Source organism: Aythya fuligula, chromosome 6 (assembly GCF_009819795.1).
Source record: "Aythya fuligula isolate bAytFul2 chromosome 6, bAytFul2.pri, whole genome shotgun sequence".
NCBI classification, from domain to species: domain Eukaryota; kingdom Metazoa; phylum Chordata; class Aves; order Anseriformes; family Anatidae; genus Aythya; species Aythya fuligula.
Genome location: NC_045564.1, coordinates 16868608 through 16887705, shown reverse-complemented (window position 1 = coordinate 16887705; position 19098 = coordinate 16868608). Strand labels below are relative to the sequence as shown.

At 37.6% G+C, this 19098-nt stretch overlaps 1 protein-coding gene across 1 annotated transcript in view; it reads right to left on the bottom strand.

Moving 5' to 3' along the window:
* LNPK (lunapark, ER junction formation factor) overlaps nt 1-16857 on the bottom strand; it is a 39054-nt gene extending 22197 nt beyond the window's left edge. Inside the window, 7 exon segments of the mRNA XM_032189718.1 lie at nt 3778-3818; nt 6961-7019; nt 10281-10300; nt 10302-10469; nt 11676-11720; nt 12897-12971; nt 16783-16857. Of these exon segments, the coding sequence (XP_032045609.1) occupies nt 3778-3818; nt 6961-7019; nt 10281-10300; nt 10302-10469; nt 11676-11720; nt 12897-12923 (360 nt within the window). The 5' untranslated portion in view covers nt 12924-12971; nt 16783-16857.
* Nucleotides 16858-19098: the final 2241 nt, after the last annotated feature.

Below are 19098 nucleotides of genomic sequence, written 5' to 3'. Positions count from 1 at the left end.
AGTTGCATGGATGGCCTCCTTTCCAACTGGCAACCAAAAGAATTCCTGCAGAAGCTACATCAGTTGCCTATATTGAAAAGTAATATGAGTAACATATTTTAAGTGTCTTGCAAATGTGATTTAGCAACTGGAAATTTGAAGTATTGGCACAGTGCAACCTACCTAGCCACCATACTAACATGCAAGTTCTTAAATTTAATTACTTAGTACGTCAAGCTTCACTGTGGAGATGTTATTTCTTTATGTTCACACAATGCTACAGAATTCATTTCAGTTCCACATAAAAGTTATGCAAGCACACACAAAAGCTTCCTTAAAATAAAAATAATTTTTAAGTGACACTAACGTGTACAAGAAGTATCCCACTTGATAAGTCAGTCAAAATTTTTAATCATATTTTGAGCTTCCTATTGCAGTACTCTAACATAATACTGGGCAGACAAGACTGGGTTTACACAATACTCAGTAATTATTATGCTATCTGTCCTCAGCTAAGAATTATCCCATCTTTAAGACTACTATTGCAGGTAAAGTCTCTGCTAATTCCCACTTGTAGCAGCTTAATACATGTCCTGTGCCCTTGCTTTTAATATGCTTAACCCTCTGAACTTGCTCATCTATACACATTCAGGCTAAAGGGCTGACAGCCTCATTAACTGTTGGAGAAGTAAGGCCAAAGTGACACCTACAGTATTACAAACACAACCAGAGTATCCCTTATGATCAAGGAGGGCAGAAGTTGCATCTTGAAGTAGTACCTTAATTACAGCTAATGCATTCAATCCTCCCCCTTCTCATTCCACAAAGGGACACTCAACTTTTAGACCACTAAGAAAACAGAATTGTTGAGACTCAGCCTTGTGCAAGAAAAATATTACATAGACTGAGTCAAAGTACAAAACAGCCAATATTACTGAGCATTTTAAGTTGAAATACCTGTATGTGTTTGTCAGATATTTCACCCACATTAATACTAATGTGATTATGCTACCAAAGACTGAACTTTTACTCTTTTGAGCAGAACTGAAGGTTACGTGCAGCTCATGTTGCACAACCACCAGGGCTTTATACCTAGTAGGTGAGGAGCTTACTGTGTTGTTGGTACCCTTCAGCATTTAAATAGTGTCACTATGGAAAAGATGGGCCACGTGCCTGTAAAACACAAGTACTGTTACACTTTTCAGTAAGTCCAATTCCCTTTAAAAATTTCTACACCAATTAGGTAGCTGCACTTCAATGAAGTGAAAAAACATAGCTGTGGTGGCTGGCTGACAATGCCTAGACAACAATCTGCAATACAAATCATCAGGAAATACATTTTTACCTATTCTGCATACTTTGGGGATTACAATTATAGGTATCTCAGTAACTATTTCTATTTGCAAGTTTAGTAGCTAGTTGGAATCCAACAGGGAAAAAAAAAAATCCAATCCCTCCCACTTCTGATTATTCTGCTTGAAACTTTTTGTTCATTTTTAAATAAAAGGTAGGTATTGCTACAGATGGGACTATAGGAATTAACACAAAACTAAATCTGAATATTATCAAAAGCAAATTATTATATAATGCAATTTTAAAGTGTTTTATCTAATATACAAATCACATCCAGTCTCATTACCTGCATCCATATTCACCTCATTTCAGCACACCAGGGTTCACGTATAATGATCTAATTTTAATGCTTAAATACCTTTAAATTATGATGAAACTCCCAAGAAATCAACTGAGTCAAAAATACCAAAACCACAAGAGGTTGCAGAAAGTCATCTGCTTCTGGTTCCTTGCTAAGAACCAGACACCCACAAGCTCAGGAGATAATCATGATTTTTTATTCCCTTCAGATTGAAAAATAGCTGAGTTAAAGGTTATTGGACCTCTCAGAACTGTTTCACTAGTTCTAAGATGTTTGTCTTTAATGATTATAGCTTGACATGCATATAAACCAATAGCAATTTATATTTTCAGGTTTAAACACCCCATAGTTACACTACAACTTCTACATTGTTCACAATGCATTTTTGTTCACAAAGCAACTATTTAACTTTTAACTGCTGTCTGTTGTTGGTTTGACTTTATTACTTTTTCTGATATTATTTTGACTTTTGCATATCTGAAATACAAATTTACATCACGTTTCAACAGCATGAGTTTTTAGAGTAAAAAAATCCTTTGCAGACCAGCTTCTCTGATTAATCTACCTCCTCCTTATTCTCTAAAAAAAAAATGCACACACAAAACCAACACACAAATATTCAGCGTGACTAGTTCTAGAATACTAAGATAAAACACTTATATAACTAAAATAGAGAATTTACTCTAAAGACTCCAAGAACTGTTTTATTCTGTTGTACTTTTTCTGTTCTGAAAGTTTTCCTCCAAAGCAACTCAATAACTGCACAAATGGGAAAGAAACTATTTTCAGTTAATCTATTTTCATAAAATAAGGTTAAAACATAGTTGTCATTCATTTATTTCATTCTTAGAAAATGTAAGCCTCTCCAATCCCTTTTTATCACCTCTCCAGCCAAAGGACACTTCCATTTAATAGATTCCTTAAAATAAAGATTAGTAGATATAAATATTAGCAAATCCTCTTTACCAAAGGACAATGACATAATTAGGTTACAGGTTACCATTTTTAAATCTATACTTACAAAGTGCCAAGAAAAAACACCAGAGTAGAACACCTGTGAAGTCTATTTGCTTTGTGAAAGCCATATAATATCAGACTCTTACCAAAAAGACTTTTGGTAGTTCTGTCATAAATTCAGTTCATTTGGCTACCACAGCAAACAATCCAGAAGGAATAAGGTGAACACTGAGATATTCATTAACAATAAAGCCATATAATGCAACTTTAGAAGGATATCTTTGAGGGCAAGGACTTCTTGTCAATGGGGTTTTCTTGTGTGTGTGTGTGTTTTTTTTTTGTTTGTTTTTGTTTTTTAAGTTCTTCCTGAGAGGCAGTAGGGAAATAAAGAAGTTCTTTATGGAGTGAACAGCTAGAGATGAAATAGATTTTAGTGTTATATAAACTGTGCAAGTTATCCAAGACTTAGAATCTTTTCTATACAAAATTTGTCTTGAGATCATGTGTCAATCCACTTGATGCAGACCTGGCACATACCAGTTTCATACTGTCAGCTCATCCACACAGCTCACAAAATAGATGACCTCAAGACAACCAATCGAACTGATCCAAGACAAGATACATTTTCAAGAAGAAAGAATGTAATGGAAGAAATATAGTACAAAAATAAGATGGAGGAGGATGAAAAATAAATGCTGAAGCATATTGGATAAACAATCTGTTACTTGATCAAAAAGTGAATCCAGAAGTCCTTTTTGCTATTTACAATAATTAAATGATAGAGTAACTATTAAAAATACTAAGACTGTTTTTGAATCGGTACATATTACACTTCATAATCCTAAAGTAAAAGATAATCAACAAGAAGTAGTTGAAATAACACATTTTCTGACTAAACAGAATCACTTAACAGATCTACCAACAGTAAAACAGTAGTTTTAAGTTAAATCATAATGATATAATTTATTCTCATACGCAAACAGCCCTTTGTGATTTTGACCACAAGAAGGTCAGGAAAATCTTTTGCAGTACTAGAAAATACCTGAAAACAGAGTAACAGTAGCAGTTTTCCCCCCTTTCCTCTCTCCCTCCACTTTACATTGATATATTACAATCAAGTTGAACCTGCAGAGATGCAGGAATATTTTAGTGAACTGTTAACTAGGTTTCCTTGAAGTTTTACTTACTATTTTTTTCTTCTGAGATTTTAAATCTTCCAGCGCATCATCTAAAAGAAGAACATTGTATACATTAGCTTTCAAACATAAAGAAGAGATAATTGCAGCACACTGAACATTGACTTTGCCCTCTGAGATCAAGAAAAATTACATACCCACCACAATCAAATCTACATCAGTAAACTTTGTGGAAAAACAAATGAAGTTTTATATGAAAATGAATGATCTTAAACACTGAAACTGCTCATAAATTTTAACCCACTTATCATTTTACAGTTACAACTATTAAAAAGTTTTATGTACCATTTCCTCATTAAGGGAACCAATTCTAGCTAGTGCCCTGCTTTGACCTACATTAAAAGTGCTACAAAAATGGACCAAATACACTTAATCTCAAGAGTCAAACTACAAAAAAAAAAAAGCTTGAGCTCTAAGTATTAATTTATCTGGATACAGATTTACCAGCTTCAACACTTCATGTAAGCATCTTACACATGCTATTTTCAAATGCCAAATGGATTCTAAGCTTCAAATCTGGATCTATTTTACCCTTTCAAATTTTTCAAACTACAGCAAAAAAACAGTTTTGTAGGCTACTAGGTATCTCTCTAAGAATCTAAGAATCTCTCACTGTAAGAGCCTTTTCTACAAGTAGTAGGTACGGCACCTCCCTTAAAAGGGAGAGAGAAAGAAAAAAATCAAATGCATGTGGGACTCTCCTTTAAGTCAATGCTTACAGCTTGGCACCCATGGAAAATTTACCGCAATAAACCACTGACTAATATAGTAGATATTCTGATAAAATCAGTCTTCTACTGCCTCCTTCATACACACAAACCTGTCTACAGGTTTTCTTCCTCCTTAGTGCTGCTAGACCTAGTAGTTTACTAGTAGGCTACCCATTTTTCAGTTTTCCAAAAAAGCGTAAGACAAGAAAGAAGACCAAAAATACACCAAGTTAAATACATACATATGCATACACATAAAACTATTTCTGTATATTTATTAGGTGTATTAAACTTTTTTTTTTTTTTTTTAAGTTATTTCAGGAAATAATTTATAAGAATACATAAGCTGAACTTTTCCATAATGTCAGAACCTATCCTGATACAACAGGCCATTCTATGAAATCTAGAAGATACTAAAATGGGGCACATACAATATTTGAAAGTTTATGCTACAAAAGGGTAACTAAAACAATACCTTATTAGTAAAAGGAATAGGACATGGAACAAGACCTAGATAGTACTGGGCTAGACCACAAAAGATACACAATTCCAGAAACTATGCATCTTTAAACTAATAAACTAAGGCACCTCCCTCCACCAAATTTGGTATTTACATTAGAACACAGCCTCTCAGGTAGCCCATTGTCACACCTTGTACTTTAATGTAGTATGGTATCATGCAGCCAAATAGTACTGTAAGGTTGGTTATTAATAATTTGTTAAACACAAGCTGTATTTAGTACAGAACTGCCTAGAACACCTCAACTATAGCCTCCCACAAAGCAACACAGTAAGTTTATAGTGAGGGCATTTGTTTCTTTACATCCTGCTTTCAGTGAGCATCTCATGAAACACCTGTTCTATCAAAGGTGGCCAAATGATAGTTATTGCAAAGCACTCTCAAGAAACCAATGCATCTCATCTTAAATCTACTAAAAAGATTCATACTAGAGAAGTCAACACCCGCAAGACACCTCATTTATTTTTCCCATACTTAGGGACAGATCAGCCTAAACCTTCCTTTACAGCTGCCTGCCTGACCAGCCTTAGAGACTAGGGAATTTCAGTTTGTACATCCCCTGTCCCAGAGTTTCACTACGTATTTTATTCCTTCCGATCATGATTCCCAGAACTGGTGTATCCAGTTATCCAGTGTAGACCTTTACGGTATTAAATTACTATCTCTAATGACTTGACACATTATTTTAACTTAATCCAGAATAAAAGACTAGATTTGAGCTACTTAGTTGCCAGTTTGCTCTCCAAAGTGTTTTCTCTTGCTTTACACAGTGCAAGAGTTACAGTAGTATTTTATTTCTTTTCCAAATACAGGACTTGTAACTTTGAGGTAAAACACTTCACTTATGCTCAATCTCTGGAACAGCGCAGAAATAATTCCCTTTGGCATGTTCTAACATGTACTAAAACCCTTTCTACACATGCCCAACAAAGGCAGTAGACTTGCTTGTATGCTAAAAATAACAATAAAGACCTTTAAGCAAACTAGAAAAAACATACTAGTTTTCTTATGTGGCCATGAAATACAAATATATACTCATCCTTAGAAATGAATCATTCAGTGCCACAAAATATATGGACAATTTTATTTGTACATAAAAATGTATGTCCTATGCTTGCATATCAAGCGTAAACACTAAATTTAAGAAATTCCAAAAGTGATGTTTAACTCATAAGCTGTCACAAATTAAATCGATGTTGTTGCTCTACATGTCATAAAACACTGAGGTTTTTCCTGTATTATTGCTCACATCACCATGAGATATTGTTACAGGCTGGACTGCTTTCAAAGAAAATCTCAAATGAACTCTACCACAAACAAGTGCCACAGATGCAGTTTTTAAATTTCACATTAGAATAAATCAGCATGTACTTGAGCAATTACACACACTTCAACAACTCCATTAATTTTTATTTTTTAAACACATGACATAACATTTCCCTTAGTTCCCGAAACTGTACAAAAAACATGCTTATTCCTTTTCCACTTATAATAAAATGAGCATACTTTGGAGAATTTGGGGAGGAAAACGTCATCTTAAATTAAACACATGCTTTTTATCTATTCTAATACATAGCCTTTACATAGAAGAGAATTGCTAAAATACTTGCAAAATGCAAGTATTAAATAAACCACTCCTATCACTTATATTTCCTTCCTCTCACTCCACTCTATTTTGTCCCATTACACTTTGAAGAATCCAAAGAGGGAAGAAAGTTTCCATAATTTCATAAGCAAAGTGGGAGATTAAGCAGTTTCCTTCACGTTAATTAAAACTGTTGTTTCTACCACACAACTCTTTAGCTAAATGCTACTCGTTTCAGCATCCATCAAGAGGCTATTCTTTTCCTGGAAGTAGAATTATTCAAAGTATTTACATTTTCATAGTAAGCATCATTCCCAACTAGCTCCACGTTCTAAAAAGAGACAGGAAAATGTACTTACTATTCCTTTCTGTCCTTTTGGAGAAGAAAAAAATGAGCAGTGTTCTTATAAACCAGATTCTTTAAAAGAGAAAGAAGAATAGCATTAATTAAAATATTAATCATTTCTGAAATCATTTACCAGGCAAGACGGTTCACATAGAAGAGTTACCACATATGATTTAACTCTGCAAATACAAAGAATAAATCTTCAAACAGAATAAATCTTTAAGCAGAAAATTACAAATGAAATTGGTAGCTTGTCAACAAAACAAGAACGTCGACCCAAATAAAATCCAACTGTCATAATATTCGATCAAATATAACTATAAGTATAAATACTAAGGAAGCAGCAGCAGTAACATCACTGCTTGCTGAAATGCTCAGTGAGAACTTTTTAAAACTCAAGGTATGTGTTGTTAGCTGAAAATTACTGAGTCCCTGCTTCTTATTTGATAGATTTATAATGCAAGTTATCCAAAAGAACAAGCTTAGAAGCTAAAGCCTAGAATTTAGGACACAGCAGGCATGTAGGAACAACTCAACAGTGATGAAAGTCTTGAGATATAGCTTTTGTACAAATACTTTCCTAAAGTTAACTGACCTGACTCCCGATGATTTTACAAATAATTTAGTCACTTTCCATACAGTTTCAGCTGATTTAGCTCTATCTATGTAGCAGTTTGCTTATGCTTAAGAAAAAGTTACTTATCTACATCCATTCTACATTTGAAAAGTCTCCCTACAATCCTTAGGCTTTTTTTTTTTTTTTTTTTAAACTTAGAAATGTTTATGATTATGAAGTAGAAGCTTTCTCTGGCAAGTCACACAGCCTAATCTAAGAAGCAAATCTCATACTTCAAGCCCTTCCAAGGATCTTATTCAAAACCTTCCTTGTGGCAAGTACTATATAAAACAGTATAAAAATCCTAAAGGCTAAAAAGGTTCTCTGAGTAACAGCTAGTAAAAGAAACTAAGCTAAGTGATACAAAATTTTAAATAGTTTTGACTAATTCATAAGAACATATTTTTAATTTATATAATGGCTAATCAGTTTAAAATGCTTTTAAGTATTAACAACAAAACCTGAACTAAGTTGAACAACACTACTAGAATGTAAAAGTAACCTATACAAGGTGACAGAAACACACAGAGTTTAACTCTACTCCACTTTCAAAGGTGCATTGTAATAACCATTTTAAGAATACAGATGGATAGCTTTGTCCACTTCAACAATGCAAGATGCATCTTTCCATAAAGTAACAAGATTATGGTATACAGGCATGATTTCTTTGTGTCATCTGTGCTTAATACAGAAATGAATCCATATTCTAAGCACATACATATGGCAAGATTTTATGAAACAAAAGACTTTGTTTAGAACTTTGAAGTGCAAGTTGAATAGCAGGCTGTTTGAGACAAAATTTGTAAGTTTAATATTAAACACGTTTACCTGAGAATTAGGACAAGATTAAATAGTTTATTTGAATTAGATCGTATTTCAAGAACACCCTTCTAAAATGCTACAGTATTTCCTCAACTTTACAGACATTTCAATGGATATTGAAATTAGTGATGTTATATATTCCTAGAACTTAACTCTATACTAGTAACATGCTGAGACACTGAGGGAATGACCCAAGGCAGAAATAAGTTGGTGACTGACTACAAGCTGGAAAAGGCAGGCATATTCCAGTCTGATTAGGGCTGGAAAAAAATCTCTAGAGTAATTACTGGGTGGCACCAGACATTCAGCATGAAGTCACCTCTTGACCAAGAGCAAAGACAACCTGGCAGTTGCTTGCCATTCATACCTGAAAAAAAGGCTGAAGAATAGCTTAATAGAAAAATCAGATAAACAGTCACAAGAAAGCAAGTCTAGTTCTAGATGTCAGTAAGCTAGTATCTAATTCAGAGCTTTATAGGAACCCATCATTAAAAAAGTGAAGCAAAAATTGGGAAGAAAAAGTAGAGAAAATCCGACATTAAAGTTCACACCATAGCATTAAAAGCCACCACGTTCAGTAATAAGTTTTTCATTTCTAGACACGTCCTAAAACGCTTAAAAGGGAAGCTTCCTTTTCTACATGCCTTCCCTGTTAGCATGAGCAAGCCTTGCAGGCTAACAAATATTTCCAAATCGTTGCATTTAAGAACAAAAACAATTCATATTACTGTCAAAGATTAATTTGTGCTTTAATTTCCAGATTCCTTCTTTCCAGACAAGATATTACTGTCCATGCATCTTCTCCACACGATTCTATAACACCAATGTATTACTACATTATGCATAACAGAATATAAAGGATACTTTAAGATGCTTTCTGTAACATGTTACACTGTGTGACCCACAAACTGATCTAATCAAACTTGCAAAGCCTTCAATATATGTTTGACTACCCTTCAAGTCTAGAGCTAGGGCACTGACAAGTCAGGTTTTCATACAAAGATACTGTACAAATACAGACAGTATTTACCACATTCATCTAGCAAATTGCTAAATACATTGTTGAAGTTATTGGTTGGAAAGCTGCTCAGTAGACAGACTGCTTCTCTTCACTGATGGCTGGATCGAGGTGGGAGGTAGGGAAGAAAATGTTTGGTGAGGTGGGAACTCAAATTTTTATTCTTAAGAAAAGAAATTCATTTAGAAAACATGGTACACATGAGAATGAACATCAGGTCTAGGGGAAAAAAAAAAAAAAAAAGCAATTTTCTCCCTTATTCAAATCCAAAGACATTAGGATATTTTCTGTTTAAATAAAACAGATCCTTGATCTTACAGAACAACAGCTATTTAGCTAAAATTGATCCACAGCATATTTAGGCTGATGACCTTTCTGCATTAACATTCACCTAACATCTAAAAGTAAGTTTCTCCGTTCACTCTTGTATATTTTGCCCGATTTTATGTGCTGCATTTCACGTACAGGCAACATACCTCTTGTTACTTCCATACAGTAGTGTTACTTTTCCAAAATGGTAGTAGAAATAAAACTTAAGATAATGCCCTTCTGTTTATACAACACTAACTTGCAGCTTTTCAGGTACAGCTCTATCTCTAGCCCTAGTATAATTTTGATAAGCTAAGTAACTTCAGATGCTAACATCTTTTGATGGTAAGACTCAGTTCTACACTAAATGTAGACCCAAGAGAGACGTTTCCCTCAAAGAAAGTGTCTGCCTAACTACTTCGATTTATTTTAGAAGAAAAAAATTTGCAAGTTATGACAACTCAAGGATTGTCAAAAACAAACCCAAACCCCTGCTGAGACATATTTTCCATCTCCTTTTATCAAGGAGACAGCAGTTAGGAAAAAAAAAAAAAGCATATTTACTTACATCAATGGAAATGCAAAAAAACGGAAGTGTCATAATAAACCTTGCTGTCCATTCATCAGGAAGACAACAAAAATATACAATGAAAAAGGTGATAAGATAAAGAACCGAAGAGTAGAAGAGTAGCCTTCCAACACATAATTTCTGTAGCCTCTGATTTTTTTCTCGGAATTCTTCTAATGTTTGTATTTCCTGTAAATAAATAGGGTTCAACCTTATTAATGAAATTAGTCTGTGTTCTTTATTAGGTTGCCTTTAAGCGTTTGCTAAAATTAGCCATATCAACTTGATACTTGATTAGAAAAGTCAAGCGGCTTTTTGATAAATGACAATGCCTACCCAGAGATAACTTTCACAACATAAATGCGTCACGGTACTACAGTTGTTATATGGGCCACTTGCCCATATACTTGCACATATACTTATTAGAAGTAACATATCACTACTGGGGAGAATTATCACAAATTATCCCTTTTTCTTATTTTAATGATTTAGTATATTTGGGACAAGAGAAAAACGTTAATATCTTATGAATGACTGTCTTTATGACACATAAGAACTTAACTGGCATACTTTGCATCCTAAAACTTTCAACAGGCACCTGTGTGATTTCCAATGCATTTAACACTTTTCTGCAAACAGTGGGAACTGCTGAAACATCACTCACTTCACATATGTATTCATTTCAGTATTTTCTCACATTTAGAGTGAAATCCTAAACATCTGAATGATGGTTTTACCATATTAATACATGATCAATCAACAGTCTGTGTTACCATTTTGATTTCATTTCAAGTGATGATAGGAGTACTTACACTTAATAAAATGAAAAGTATCAACAGCATATTTCAGAACAGTTAATATCCCTGTGAAGTGCAGACATCTGTCTCAAATTCTGACTAAAAATAAGAGTTGATTAACAAACTGACCTAGCAGTTACTCTGTCCCCAACCTTACTTACTACCACTATAGTTACAATTGCTACACTTTAAGCCGTACATTGAAGCTATTCTAATGAATCTGATGAAGGGAACTTTCCTTTAGTGACATTTCCTATAACATGGGAGTTTAACCATTAATTATAATTAAATTATGTAATAACATAAATCATATAATAATGACACGTCCACTCCCATTTCAGGCTCTTTAAGTAAGCACTTAAACTACAGTTTCTCACTATCTACTATACAGCGTTTGCTGGTTTTTAAATGATTAATACTAAGAGTAAAAATAAAGGTAGCACTCCATCTGAAGTTCAGTCTATTACATCCAACTGGAATAATCAAAATTATTTAAAATTCCATGACACTATCTTATCTGAAGATAAAGAAAAGCATTGCCAGCAAAAAGTATGCATATTTCTAAAAAAAATCAAATCACCAAGAAACAAATACATACCTTATCAATTTTTTCTAATACTTCTACAGTAGAAGGCTTCGCCTGCTTACAAGGGAAAGAACAAAGATGTTAATCTGATTGAAACAGTATTTTGAGAATTAGCATAGGTAAACAGTTTCTCAACAAAAAGACACTCATAACAGATTAATATTCTAACTATTTTATGTAAAGTAGAAATTTCTCCTACTTTACCAGTGACAGAGGACACTAATGCATCACTGTTGTACAGTTGTCATTACTATTGGCTGAAGGATCCAATCCTACACCACACAAGTTGAAAACCTACAATGTGTGTACAGTAATTACGGATGTGCAGGTGGAAAACAGAACAAGGAGAAAATTGATGAGAGGAAGGAGGAGGTAAAGTGAAGATAATATAGACAGAAAGCCTTAATCTAATAACTTTTAAGCTTTTTACTAATACTCATTCTGCACAAAGACAAGCTCTAAATGAATTATAAGCAGCTGTAAATAAGGACTCATCTCCAGTAAAATTCCCCTTAGGAATAACCTGGAACACACTCTAAGAATCTTCCCCAACTTGCTGAGAAGTATGAAGCTACTAATTATTTTAACCCAACCTTCAGACCACAAATCTGAAGACTACAGCTGATGTTACATCACTGTAGAAGTGGAAACCTTTTTTTCCCCTGTTATGCAAAACTGACATTTTACCTACACTCTCACCTTTAAAGGAGTCTCATATGGGAGACTAAAAAAAAAAAAAAAAAAACTGCAGACCTAGACTCAACAACTCACACCTGACAGCGGAGTCAAAAGCCTCATGACTTTCTCAAACTCAGTATACCATTCAGTAACATATAAGCCAATTGAAAAAAAAAAAAACAGTAAGGAAAGACCTGTGTAAGTATGAGTAGCTGCCAAAATATTTCTTAAAACAGACAATGATATTCTGAATCTATCCATTTTGACTGAGAACAGCCACCAATCTTCAAAATCACAAGTACTGCTGTACCTACTGCGATGAAGTACCACAAAACCATTTAGACTTACAGTTAAAAACACAATTCTGTAACTTAAACTAGCATCAGGTCTGGTAGCTCAAAGGAAATAATGCACAGTCATGCAGGTATACAGGTTGGGGATTTTGATTGTTGTATTTCTGCACATCTATTTTGCTATTGGACTTTTAAGTGATACATCAATGGATGATGTACAGCTAAACTAAAGATTATTACATTGTTAAAAGATTGTACTTACCCTCCATCTTGAAATTAATCCACCCATCTTCTATTGTGGACAAGTGTTAAAGCTATCTTCTACAAGAATTCACAGCTAGAAGTAAAGCATTAGGCACATAAGACCAATCTAACAGCACACTACAAAAGTCATTATTTATTCCAACATCTAAAGAAATCAAAACAGTGCATAAAATCATTGCCTAGTTATCTCTGCCCACATGTTATTATAAAATCTATTCTTTGTTTCGTAGGTCTCTTGTACGTCTATCAGCCTTGATGTGGACAAACATTTTATGGAAGTATTTAAACAGAAAGGAGTCCTCAAAAACAGAAGAACAAAATAACCCACCAAAAAAAGAAAAAAAAAAAAAAAGAAGACGAAATCCTCTGACAAAAAACAATTTTTAAAACTTATTACTAAACAGAATTAAGAATAAATTGATTTCCAATTCCTCAGCTGCTCATAAGCACAACTCTCAACATCCCTCTTCAGCTGACACCCTTCATTAACATCCTACTACTCATGAGAGTAGTTCTTCTTCCATAAATCTACTTCCTTTTCAAGCTCTCATCAACAAGAACTTACTGAACACCATTGCTATTCTCCCTTTGTATGATCATTTTTAAGTTAAATCATTAGTTTCACAGAGGACTACTGAGATTTCACATGCTCTTGGGAAGCAGAGCATCAGCAAGCGTTCCCTGCACACAACGTACAGTGCAGTCACCAGCATATCAAATGGCCCTAAAAGCAATTCCAGGTGTGCAAAAGTAGTTCACTCCACACAAATCTGGAACCCATGGACAGCCCTAGTTTAATAAGCTGCGTCCAGGTTCCTGAAATAAGTGTTGCAGCTTTCCATCAGTAAGTAGTTGGAATAAATGGACTTTGAACCTCAGGATGGCACAAGTTCTTTGCAATCATTTAAGATTTTATCCACTGAATGAAAAAGTTACTGGTTCATAGCAACCCTAACAGGAAACTAATGCTCAATCCCAACTGGTGTTCAAGCAATGTTAACTCTGCAATGAAACAGTAGAATAAAACAAAACAAAAAGCACTGCCCAGTTAGGCAGAAATAAATTAGTGATTATTAGTGTGTTTGTTAAGTTACCTTTGGCCGCGAATTGAAAGATAAAGAAACCTTATCTCAATCCAAAGGTGTTCCCAAGTTGTCTGAAGCTGCCAGAACAAATTAATATAATATAGGATACACATTGCTTGCTAACTCTACTGTATTACGGTAACCTCTTCACCTTGTAGGAAAGCCAAGGCCTTCATGGGGCCTATAGCTCTGGGTTCCAGTCTTGAAAACCAATCCTTGAAGATAAGCAAATCCATATTTGAAATGCTGCCAAAATGAAGCTAGAACAGATGGACACATTAGCTCTGCTGTTGCTAAATTGCAACAGCTCACCCCTCTGTGCTGTTGCTAGCACAGAGGGGTGAGCTACAGAAAAAGCACAATTACCCCTTGGTCTCGAGTATATTCTCTAAACAATTACCACTACAACAACTAACCACGGTAAAACACCAGCAATGTTTTCACTTTTCAACATTCAATACTGCTGTTCTCTAACGCTGACAATTTTACGTAATTCTCATTTTGCAGATACACACATTTTTACAAAAGCATCACAGTTGATCTGAGCCTACGCCTTCTTCACAAGTATGTCTACACTGAGATAAATATCATCATTCTTCCAAAACAATATGAAAGCTATGTCACCTAGCCAATTAAGAAGTCTGCAAATCTAGCACACCATTCCCAAATCTAGTCTGCTTCAGTAACATTGCCACTGCTATTAGGAGCATGGGTAGCAGTTATTTATTTAGATGCACAGAAAGAGACACGGAGATAGATGCTCACATGGCCTATATCCTCCATGCCACAGTTAAAGAACCTTTGCAATAAAAGTGTTAGAGGATCTTTGAGTAAAGGTTATTCATAAGCCATTAGCAACACTGACCCTTCCCAGTAACACATTCACATGGTATCTGCACATACGCTTTTCAAGACAACCAGCAAGTACCTGGAAGGGAAACAGGCCTGACAAGTGTCACCACACACGTAATTTTACATGAACCACGATGCTGACAGGCTTTATGCAAACCACCCTGTAAATCAGTAATCCTACCAAAACCCCTCCCCAAAGAGGTATTAACAGATTAGGGCCACTAAATTCACATTTACGGTTTAGTCACTGAATCCTTTACTATGAGATAAAGGATTTTCTACGGTAACTATGAGGTAGTTCAGATGTTTTCATTCTTCCATCCCTTCCTCCACTTTTTTTTTTTTTTTTGACATGACCACAACACAAATTGTCCTCAATTGCTTCAAACTTCCCTCATTCCTCCTTATCTGTCACTCCACATATCCACTATTGATATCCTACTTTTTATGGTAAGAGCCTCTCTTCCACAAGCATACTTCCTTCCCATGCTCTAGCCATCAAAAAGTTACTGCACAGCACTTTTTCCTCTGGAAGAGCACATCTCTCCAGCACAAAACTCTTCCTCCCCCCTCACTAAGCACAGCTGTGATTGGATTTAATTCCATACATGTTATCTTTGATGTAATGCACAAATAAGATAGCTGAACCCTAAACTTCAAATCAACAAGTGGTAGAAGAATAATGTAGAAGCCTAAGAAAACACTGTAATCAATTCTCATTATCAGAGTCTCAGAAAAAAATAATCTAGATTTCACAATAGCATCTTCTCCACCCCAAAAATATGGGACTTAATTAGTAAAAAGCAAAAGTAGAAGTACCATATAAAGGGTACTGAAATTGAAAGTGTTTATCTTTCAAAAGAGGGATGGATCATGCATGAATACAGAAGTCATCCACCAACCTATTCATCCAGATGGAGAAAATAGATTGATCTCATTAACCTTTATCAAGTCATGTAGTCAGGCAGACTGCTTTCCTTCACTAACAGCGTGAGCTTCAGCCAGTTTTAGAGTTAATATAGGGTCCAAACAACATCAAGTACCCTAAAGGCTCCCCTTAGAAAAGGCCTACAAGCATGCAGGACATCTCTGTCACTTGCAAATTTCTTCCATCTAGGTTCAACAATGTTCCAAAATTAAAAGCTTTTCAAAAATTAAAATCTCCACAATAGTTTTTAAGAGTTAGAATGTTGAAATTCAAGACTGAATAACATCAAATCAAGTCACATTGAAAGAAAAAGCGCTAGAAGCTTTTGCTACAGACGCGTTACCCCTGAAGGGCGGGAGGCGCACTCTTTAAGCGATGTAGCCTGTAAGCCTAGTAGCTTTATTTTATGCACAAGTTTCATCAGGTGTTCACCTTCACACCCAAGAGTGGGAGGGCTACCTCCAAACCGAGTCTCCACTCGCGTTCACGAGGTTTCCACCCCAAGTTGTCCGTCTCCCACAATTCAGTGACCCCAGCAGCTCCCCCAGCCCCGAGCGGCTCGGGCAGGCGAGCACGCAGGCCAAACCCAAGAGCATCACCTGCTGCCCGCAGCTCTCCTGCCTCAGCACCTCTCGGCCACACCGCGACGCGGGGCTCTGGGGCCTTGCAGCTGCCTTCCCCCTGCCCCCGCCCAGCAGGGCCCCGGCCAGCCCCCCCCACCTTCGGGGGGCCACCCGCCTCCGCAGGGTGCACCGAGGAAGGGCCGGGCGCTGCTCAGAGCCCGGGCTGGGCCCGGCGCGGTGCGGTGCGGTGCGGGAGGGAGAAGCGCCGCACCCCGCACCCCACCGCCCCCTTCGCAGCCCGCGGAGCCGCCCCGCTCCCGGGGGCCGCCGGCTGTCAACGGCCGAGGGTGGGGGCCGGGCCCCGGGAAGCACCGGCCGGCCAGCCGGCCGCCCCCCGGCGGGGCCAGCCGCCTCCTCCTCGGCCGCGCCGCGCCGCCCCCCTTCCCCGGCACGTACCTGGCGCGGGCCGGGCCGCGCATCCCGCCCCGCCGCCGCCCGCCGAAGGAGGAGGGCAGGGCCCGGGCCGGCGGCGCTCCCATCAGGCCCCGCGCGGCCCCGGCAGCCAACCAGCGCCGCGCGGCGCGCTGGGCCCGGGGAGGGGCGCGCGGCCCGGCGGCCGTTGGCGGGCGGCGGCCGTTGGTCGGCAGCGGGCGGCGGGCAGGGGGCGGCGGTGGTGGCCTGCGGCGTTGTGCTTCTTCGGTTCACGGTGCGGCAACAATAGTGCGGGAGGTTGTGTGGAGCGGGCTGATGTTCCGCTTTTCTGCCTCGCAGTGAAGAACCAGCCTGTCCCTAGCCGCCCTTCCAGCAGTCTTACCCTGTGGTCCCCTTTCCTGGCCAACGCCTCCATCACTGTCAGTCACCGTACAGAAGACTGAGGAGCAGAGAGTACCGGCTCCGTTTGCATTCACAACTTCTTAGGTCCCCTGTGCACAAGTTTTATGACTAGTGGGAGTAGTAGAGATGTGAGAGGCAATACCGCCTTCAGGGTGCCCTGAAGTGAAAATTCATACGCAGAAGCTGCATACCTTCAACTAACCCCTAAATTGTTGAATTCACTGTAGGAAACAATATATCTTGACACAGCCCATGACTTTTTTCCATATTTTCATGAGTTGACCTTGGCTGGTAGATAGGCACATACACAGCCTCTTGGTCACTTTCCCACAGAGGGATGGGGGAGAGAATAGGAAGAGCGAAAGTAAGAAAGCTCAGGGGTCCAGTTGCTTTGTAAGTGAAGGAATGAAATAAAAGGAATACGAGGAAATCTCTCACCACTTCCCACAAGTAGGCCGATGTACAGCCAGTCTCTGAGCAATGTCTACCCTGGAAGACAAAGCCTCCCAACCTTCTTCTGCTACCCCAGTTTTATTGCCAAGCATGACGTTATGCAGTATAGAGCAATGTTTTGGCCAGTTCAGGTCAGCTGCTCCAATTCTGTTGCCTCTAACTTCTTCTCTGCCCCAGCCTACTCACTGAGGGGGCAGAGTGGGGAAAGCCTTGATGCCGAGCAGGTGCTGTTCAGCAGTAGTCAAAACATTGGTGCGTTATCAATGCTGCTTTAGTCACAAAATCCAAAACACAGCAACATAGGGCTGTTATGACAAAAACTAATTCCATCCCAGCGAGACCCAGTATAACAATTGTAAATATTGCGGGGCGGGGGGCGGAGGGGAGAGAGGAATTATACCCAAAAAGACTAAGGAAAGCTTTTAGGCCTGGGAAAGACAAACAGGATATCCCAGCTACATTTCAGACAGCACAGTCAGTTTCAAGCTTTAAGTAGTGGAGCTACTGAGTCTGGTCATCTGTCAGGCATTCATTTTCAGTTTTGACATTGGGAAATTGACATTGATATTGGGAAATTGACATTGGGAAACTGTTTTAGTTTCTTGCAGTGTTCAGAGTGAATCCAACTACTCTACATTATTAGCTGGTTATAATATCAACTAACTAGCAGCTTTAGCTGTGAGTGACACTCTAGAATGGACTTAAGTAAGTGCATTCAAAGCCAAGTAATGACACTGAGTGCAGAGACGTTGACTGTACTAGAGATTCTCTGCTACCAGCTGCAGAAGTCACAACTGTAAGCTCTAGATCTGTAAGCTCCTTCCTTTCCAAGTGGAAAAAGACTTGGTGACTGAGCCTTTCCTTCACTTCAGCTTGTTATCCAGAACTATATCTGCTTAAATCCTTGTAGCAATGACTGTCCCCGTGTTGCCAGGATGTCTTTCTTTTGGATTTCAGATGAAATACAGCTACATGTATAATCCACTCCTGGTTTTCATATTTCAATGTGGTGTGCTCCTGGACAGAAGCTAATTTAAATCTTTAAGCTAACATCCTTATGCATACTAATACCTTTTCCATATTCTACCACAGTATCAACTTAAAATAAACTTAGATAATACTAGTACCATGTTTAAAGTTTCAAGGTTTGGTTGTTGTTGTTTTTTGTTTGTTTGTTTGTGTGTTTTGAAATGCTACAACCAATACTAACATCTCCAAGAAACCTCTCTCCTTTTTTTTTTTTTTTTTTTTCCCAGAATTGCAGTCCTCCTCCATGAAGTTCTAATCACTGCTATACAATTATGAATCTATTTAATTGGTAGGTTTAAAAAGGTATTGTTAGCAACCATTATTGAACTTTTCAGACTGAAGAGTCTCTCAGCTATGTGAAGTTATGTGATACTATGCAGCTACCCTAAAGCATAACTAGCCTAGATCTACCTAAAAGAAGAAATTATGCCCATGTAGCTGGTGAGCATAATAAAA